This window comes from Chrysochloris asiatica, unplaced genomic scaffold (assembly GCF_000296735.1).
Source record: "Chrysochloris asiatica unplaced genomic scaffold, ChrAsi1.0 scaffold00314, whole genome shotgun sequence".
Lineage (NCBI taxonomy): Eukaryota > Metazoa > Chordata > Mammalia > Afrosoricida > Chrysochloridae > Chrysochloris > Chrysochloris asiatica.
Genome location: NW_006408832.1, coordinates 985,134 through 992,985, shown reverse-complemented (window position 1 = coordinate 992,985; position 7,852 = coordinate 985,134). Strand labels below are relative to the sequence as shown.

Below are 7,852 nucleotides of genomic sequence, written 5' to 3'. Positions count from 1 at the left end.
GGAGGGACCAGTTGCTGGAGAAGGTATCATGTTTGGTAAGGTAGAGGGTCAGAGAAAAAGAGGAAGACCCCCAGCAAGATGGATTGACAAAATAGTGGCAGCGATGGGCTCAGGCATAGCAAAGGTTGTGAGGTTGGCTGGCCTAGGACCCGGCAGTGTTACGTTCTGGTCTGCACAGGGTCGCTATGGGTTGGTATGGACTCAGCGGCACGTAACGACATGTATATAGAACCTCTTGTGGCTCTTGGGGATCCCTCTTATTCAACTCTACCAATAGAAGGTATTTTCCTGAATTTCGTAAAATGTTTAACAGAAGTACAACAGGAAACCTTATAAGACAGGTCACTATGAGTTGGAATTGACTTATGGAATTTTTGTTTTTAAGCATCAAACTACAAACCACAAACTCAAGATCAGTACCAACAACAATTTAACAAAACAAATCCCAATAGGAGAGTAGGGAAGAACTCCCAAACAGAGCAGAAAGGAGCTTGTGGTGGGCGGAAGTGCTGTGGGGGTCAGTGTCAAGATCTCAGTCCCAGATGATCAGAGTGAGTGATCTCCAACAACTCTCAAAAAAAAAGGGGGGATTTGGGATTGTTCCTAAACTGTCGAACTGCTGGAAGAGAGGGGGAGAAACTTGGGGAAACTGTCAGAGAGAGCAGGAAATGCTTCCAGGAACCTTCTAGAAGCTGCGTAGCCTGCTGCAGTGATCGGACTGCCTGCCCATTGCTGTGGGGACTGGCCTGCAGATGTGCTAATCACCTGAAGGTGCAGGCCATGATTTGCTTAGCGGATGCCGTCTATCCCTGCAGAGTGCCTCTACTCATTCATTGTTCAGAGGTTCATCTATCCATTCTCAGGGAGCTTGTATTCTCACACGGTGTAGACACAGGTCAAATGAAGCAGTGCAGTGGGCAGGGAGCCCCAGGCGGAGGGTGAGGCTGGGCAGAGGGCCTGTGGCAGGAGGTGTCTGGACATCTGGGGGCAGCAGGAGCCAGCAGGATGTGGACAAAGGGGTGGGTGGTCTTGTGGTGGGGAAGTCTAAGGGGCTGGGTAGGGGGCAGGACTATGACTGCTTTGTAGCCCACAGTGAAGGCTTTGGTCTTGCAGAATGGAGGAGCTGCTGAGCGTTCTGAGGAGAGGGTGGAGGGGTCTGCCATCTGCCCTAACAGGGATCCCTCAGCTGCAGGGTGGAGATTAGTGCTGATTCTGCTAAGAGGCAGGAGAGGGGTGGGGCCTGGACTGGGGGAGATTTGGGGGCTGAGAGGTGTGAGGAGGCCAGAGCATCAGCACAGGACCCTCCATTCCCACTGCCATCCCCGAGGCAGCCTGGCTAATGAGGTACTTGCACCTGTTGTCTGTCCCCACCCCCAGGACCAACATGGGTGTGGCTGATAGGTGAAGGAGGGACTCACCAATCTTGGGCTTGGCTGGGCTCCCTGCCCTGTAGGCGGCTGTCTGGGGTCCACCCATCTGGAAGGGAAGGAGATGTTGGCCGCTGACCTTGGGGACCACTCCCCCCGCCAATGACTACCACCCAGGATCACAGAAGAAAGCTTGGCAGGTGGGCAGGGGGGGGTGTTCCAGGTTTGGGGGGCCAGGTCACTTCAGTCTTCCTGAGGGCTTTTTGGGGCCTTGGAGTGCCCAGACTGGGCGGAGACTTCCATTGAGAGGCATGCCCACCTTCTGGGCCTCCGGGAACCTCGCCCGCTGGCCTGCGCACTGCCATCTCACCTCAGACACGGCTGCATGCAAGGCTGTGCTCCCATAAGGGCCTGCCCTCTCCGCTGTTGGGGCCACATCAATCAGGACTGCGCTGTCCTCCTCCCGGGTCCAGCGCCGCAGCATCCCACTTCTGTTCCAGCAGGACCAGGGTAGCCGGAGGGCAGAGGGATGTGAGCCCGGACCCTGGACCCCACTACCCCTCCCACTGTCTCTGGGGCCAGGCCAGAAAAGAGGTCTGTCTGCCCATCTGTCTGCTTCTTGGGGCTGCCTACTTTTCAGCCTTCCGTGGTGTGGGGGTTGGAGCCCAGAGCCCTGATGCCTCGCCTGATGGGCAGAGTTGCCCCAAGGGTAGCGGATGGTAGCTCGCAGGCGCTTGTCTGAGGAACTAATGCCAGGCCCCTGGGCAGGGTGGTGAGGGAGGAGGCATGTCTGGGACACCCTGACTTGGGCTGCACTAGCCATGCTGGCCCTGGGAGTTTTTCTGTTTGTCTGTGAGGATGGTGGTCCATTCCAGGTAATGGGCAGCAAAGTGCAGCCAAGGGTGGACAAAAGGCATGCAGAACTGCGGTGGCCAAAGGGGTGCCATCAGAGGACAGAGGTGGACAGATGTGGACAGATGTGGACAGCATGTCCAGTCCTGCCCTTATGTCAGGTAAACTGAGGTCCAAGGAGCAGAGCCTTAAGCACAGAGGCAGAGTGTAGTATCCGATGGTCTTCAGTGTGGACTGGGGGTCCTCCAGGGCTCTGAGTGGGATGTAGCCCTGCCTGGCTGAGCACCCCCAGAGGCTACCAGAGACCTGCAGAAGGGCCCACCCAAAGGCCCGGAGCTGTCCTGATTCACTGGGAGCTGGGGAAACTGAGGCCCCACTGCTTCCCCCCCACCCCCCAGGGCTCAGAGCCGGTCCTAGACAGTAGGGTCATTGGAGCAGCCCACACCTACCACCGCAGCTCAAGGTTTTTGGGTCCAGAGCCTGCTCCCCGCTGCCCTAGAGCCCAGAAAGTGTAGACGGGGTTCTCACCTGGCACCGTGCCTTCCAGAATCGGCCTCAGAGGTCATGGCCAACCTCGCAGTCCCTGTGTGGTCCGGCAGCAAAGTCCGGCCAGCCGAGGGCAGAGAATGCATGGAGCCCACGGCCCCCACCCTGTCACCTCCCCCAGCAAATGGCTGGTACAGGCAGTAGGGGTGAGGTCTGTGGGATCCTGGAATAGGACCTGCCTTTGTTTGAGCAGGGGGTGTGGGGCCCAGTCTCCACAGCCTATTTCCCTACCCCTCCCACGGGCACCATACAAATGTTGCAGGCAGCTAGTTAACAGCCGGCTGGCGAGGCGGGGACTCATTTGTTTAGTGATTTCAGTACTGCTATCACCTGGGAGCTGTGTGGACTGTCAGCGTGTCATTGACACCAGCCAGGCAGATCTGCAGACTCCTTTACGGAGGCACATGCCTCCGCCAGAGACCAATGAGAACTGCTTTCCTGAAGAAGGGGGCGGGTTCAGTCAGCAGGGGCACCCTTCCTTCATCCTGCCACCCGGGATGTGGACTTGATGGTTGGCTCTGCAGCAGCCCTCTTGCAACCATGAGGCTTTTGTTGTTAAGTGCCATGGTCGAGTTGGTTCTGACTCACAGTGACCCCGTCTAGGGTTTCCAAGGAGCGGCTGGTGAGCTAGACCCACCAGCCAACCTTGCAGTTCAAACGCACCTTGCCGTCCGGCACAGAGGCTACTGGAGTGCAAGTGCGACCCTGTCTCTGAGAAGGAGCCCCCTCCTAGCCCCGAGTGTGAGGTGACAAAAAGACCTCCTTGGCTTCGGCTGCAGTATTTGGATGGGGTTTCTGTCTGTGGTGTTTTCACTCACAGCAAATGCATCTTGAAATGTCACACCCACAGGTAGGAAAAGTTAGACCCAAGTCACGTGGGCGTGGCAGACACCAGTGCCATGCGGAGTGGGTCCTGTTCCTTTTTAAACCACAAAAGTAACGCAACTTGAAATTGTAGCTACCCATAAAGAACCGTATGAAGTAAAAAACAGAAGCTGTCCCCAGACTGAGGGGCCTGGCCGGCTCCAGCCCCTGCTGTGTGCCTCCCTTTGGAAGGTACACCTCTCTCTCCATTGGCCCTGGGGCAGGGCTGGGGCCCCTGGAGGGTCCTTCATCAAAGGCTGGACTCTGAGGGATCAGGCCTTTCTTGATGGGACCTTGTGGGAGGTCACTGCCCACCTGGGCTGTGGAGGGTCCAGGGATTGGAGTGCTGGGGGCGGGGGTGGAGCAGGTGGGGCATGAACCTCTGCAGGGCAGGAATCCAGAACGGGCTCCTAGGAGACACCCCAGAACCGAGAACTGAGTCAGCCCTGCCCCCCTCCAGGACCTCTGCCCTGCAGAGAGCAGGGCTGCAACTCCTTTCTTGGGTCTCTGGAACCCACATGACCTGCTGGTGACACCTGTCCAGCCCCCCCCAGACTGCCCCTGGTGCCTTCCAAGGTCTGCTGAGGCTCTGGGCAGCTGTCCTGTAAATCACCTACTGAGGGGAGCGCTGAGCTGCATGCATGGTGGGAGGGGCTGGGGATGGTGCTGGAGTCCACAGCGGGTCCTGGAGCTGGTCTGTACAGGGCCTCCTTGACCATACACGGTTCCTCCCTCACAGTTTTGTGGGAAGTGTGACGTGGGCCTCACGGGTAAAGATCAAGGTATCTGCAGGCTGGGGAGCAACCCAACGTCGTATCCTATTCGCTTGTAACAAAACTGTAACTTCTCTTTTCCTATCCATTTCAAACCATCCCCTTGGACACTCTTATGCCCTGGCCAGCAGAACTCTCTGAGGTGAGGACATGTCCTGACCCCAAGTTACTGGGCTGCCGTGGGCATGTCACAGAGCAGCTCTGAGCTAGAACTGTCACCCCCAGGCTCAGGTTCCCACTCACAGGTGAGGACACTGCTTTCTCTGAGGGCACACGGTCACACCTGAGAAACATCTGAAGTGTCACAGCACAGAAGGCTGGGCATCTCATACCCAAGTTCTCGCTTATTTCTTTATTTTTAATATATATAATTTTTTTCTCAAACTTGGCTCCAACTGGTCTACAGGTTTAATAAGCTCTCGGAGGACATGGGTCCTGATGCTGGGATGGCTTCTGAGGACTGCTGGGCAGCGGTGGACATCCCCACACACTCTCAGACCCACCATTTCACACGACACAGGCAGGGCCGCGGCCTCCCTTGTGGCCACAATAACCGTCCGACACTGACCAGGGGCCGCGCACCATGTGACAACGTTTAATAGAGCGGGTGTCGGGCATCAGGCAGGTGAGTCACCGCTCGGCGCCTTTACTGTCATTGGGCTGTGACTGTTGGCAGAGTGACCATCTCAGGAGCAAGAGGAAGATTAAAAACCGTGGCTGGGAAGCTCCATCGTGGGGAGGGGGCGGTGCGGAGCAGGGGTCAGAACCTGACGAACGTAGCGTCAATCTGCCGCACGGTGGGGAGGGCCAGCATGATCTTCCGTCGGTACTGGGGGTCCTTTTGCAGAGGGTTCCGCTCCAGGTACACGGTCTCCAGGCCCCGGGCACTCTGCAGTTCATCTAGGTCACTCCAGCTCTCGATGAGGTTGTCGTTCATCTGGGAGGACACACGGACACACAGCAGGCTCGCTACAGCAGTCGCCGCGCCCAGCCGAGCTGAAGCTCAGCCCCACAGAGCCCCCATCTGGGAGCAAGGTCATGAAGACACACAGAAGACCTGGCCTTCAGTCCTCCCAGGAACGTCCTGACCCCTGTACCTGCCCAGGGCCCACTGACCCGGAGTGAGGTTGGCAGAGGCAGGACAAAGGGAGCCTGACAAGACACCCCTCATCTCACAGCTGGGTTGGCCAGCTCTGTGCAAACCTGCTGAGATGGAACACTCAGTACTGCAACGGACCCTTCTGTGTTGTGTTCTGTTGTGGGGGGCCTGCTGGTGGGGGCGCCAGAGGCACCTTCCGAATACTCCCCACGTGAGAACGCCAGAGTCTCGGCTCCATTTAAACCCCTGCTTACTTACCAGTAAGCACTGACCCTTCACACAGATCTACACCTGAAGGAGACCAATGCTGCGGACGGGATTCTCTGACAGGTGTTGGCAATCTCCCAGACAAACAACTCAGGAAGTGCGCCGCCTACGAAGCCGTTTTAAGGAGTGTCTCAACACTGTCTTGGGACCACCCTGTAGACCCCCATCAGTCACATTCGAGGGGACTTCCAAAGCTTGTGTGACAATGGAATTAAAAGACAGTGGAATTTCCCATGGACTTTTTAAAGTCCACTTGTACTCGGCAATGATCTGATTAACTCAGCAGCCCACCCATGCCATCCATAAGAGCCCACCTGTGAGCCTGCCCCTAACTTCCCCACTTTGCAGACTGCTGATCAGAAAATCATACTTCCAATTCCTGATTTTACTGTGTAAATACGCTGTCAGCCTTCACTTCCCCGAAGTGCGTAACCCTGGCGGGAAATGTTTTCAAACCGGCAACCAATCTGAACACAGTCCATGTCGTCATGTGTCGATGCTGTGATGTGCCTACCGCAACCACCTGGAGGGAAGGCACTTGTCCTCAGCAGGAAGTCTCACCCTTCCAGACCCTCCACCTGGGCTCAGCACACACCTGCCCAGTGATCACGTGGGCCTGCAGATGTGCTCCAGGCAGGAAGGTAGGTACACTGAGTTTCCAAAGACGGGGACCGAGGGAAAAGTGACACCCGCCAAGAAACCCAGTTCTGAGGAGACCTCCATGTGAAAGGCACAAGGGGGAGGGGCGTGGCCCACGGGGAGAGTGTCAGCGTCGCCCGGGCAGGGGTGTGCTGGCCACAACCTAGCACTAGCTGATGGCAGTGCATGGCCAGGTCAGTGACGCCAATACCACAGAGTAGGGCGCCACCAGGGCAGGAACCTGAGCAATCCCCCCAGGGGTCCGGGAAGGCAGAACGTTGGAAGAGGGGCCAGCAGAAAGCCGGGGGCCCAGCAGCATCACAGCCGTCTCTAGGAGCCACACGGACACGACAACTCCCTTTTCTGTGGACAAGGACTCTCTGGAGTTCACCATGGGCAGAAGGTGGGTGACGGATTTCACAAGGCAGAGACTTAGGGTAGAAGCCACCCTTCATGGAACGGCTCACTAGAGGGGCAGCTGATGGACACTTGGCAGCAATGACACGGAGGAGATGTCCTTGACAGAGTGGCCCGCATGCCACTGTGCTCAGACAATGGCCGTCCCTATGGAATTCTGTGACGTGCCTCCAGTTTGGCTCTGAACGCGTCTAAATGGCTTTAGTGAGCGAACACTTGAGACACCCCTGTGAGCCAGGCTCTGCTCTGTGTGCTGGGGCCCTGCAGGGCGCCTTACAGGTGGGTGCTGACCATGGGGGCTTGGAGGGCAGCTGGCAGGCTACTGTGGTGGTCCAGGGAGGGCGTGAGGGTGGCTTGGCCCAGGCTGGCAGTGGCAGGGCTGAGAAGAGGGTGGAGTCTGGCTACGCTCTGAAGGGACCCACTATGGAAACCAATGTGGGAGATGCCAGGGTCTCTGGACTGCAGACCTGAAGGGCTGGAGCTGCCATTCATCAAAGTGGAGACCAGAGGTGGAAGGGAGAACACACGAACCCAGGGATGGGCGTGGTAGCACCAATTCTGACTCACGGTGGCCCAGTATGTGTCCCGTGGCTGTGACCTTCCAGATGTCCATCACCAGGCATTCTTCTAGTGTCCCTCTGGGCAGACTTGAACCTCCAGCTTTTTGAGTTAGTAGTGGCATGCTTAACCATCTGTGTTAGCCAGGGCCTCTGAGACATACAACAGCCCTGTTCTGGGAAAGGCACTGTGGCTGGGAATAAACTTGGGGGCCAAGAAGACGCGTGGGTATTTAACGGCATCTGACTGGCTGGGGGTGGTCATGAGGGAGAGAGAAGACACTTGAGAACCAAATTGCAGGGCACTCCAGCCTTGTACAGGTGGAAAATGAAAAGAAACAACAAAAAAAAGAGAAACAAAAAGGAAGGCCTACAAAGATGGAAGGGCCAAGAGTGGGATGTCCTGGAGACGGAAGGAAAAAAGAACTTCAAGGATCGAGTGGTCCAAGTTACTACCGCTGCTGCTAACTA

At 56.8% G+C, this 7,852-nt stretch overlaps 2 protein-coding genes across 3 annotated transcripts in view; both read right to left on the bottom strand.

The window, feature by feature from the left end:
• The window catches only part of ANO7 (anoctamin 7), a 26,829-nt gene extending 23,978 nt beyond the window's left edge, over positions 1-2,851 (bottom strand). Inside the window, exons 1-3 of the mRNA XM_006875232.1 lie at positions 2,748-2,851; positions 1,738-1,858; positions 1,419-1,476 (exon numbers count right to left, since the gene is read on the bottom strand). Coding sequence (XP_006875294.1) covers positions 1,419-1,476; positions 1,738-1,858; positions 2,748-2,851 — 283 coding nt within the window. The remainder of the gene's footprint in view (positions 1-1,418; positions 1,477-1,737; positions 1,859-2,747) is intronic.
• A 2,193-nt stretch (positions 2,852-5,044) lies between these two features.
• Positions 5,045-7,852, bottom strand: part of PPP1R7 (protein phosphatase 1, regulatory subunit 7) — a 30,635-nt gene continuing 27,827 nt past the window's right edge. Inside the window, exon 9 of one of the 2 annotated variants that reach the window (XM_006875206.1) lies at positions 5,045-5,339. In XM_006875206.1, the coding sequence (XP_006875268.1) occupies positions 5,163-5,339 (177 nt within the window). In that variant the 3' untranslated portion in view covers positions 5,045-5,162. The remainder of the gene's footprint in view (positions 5,340-7,852) is intronic. The other variant, XM_006875205.1, reaches the window with a different exon arrangement.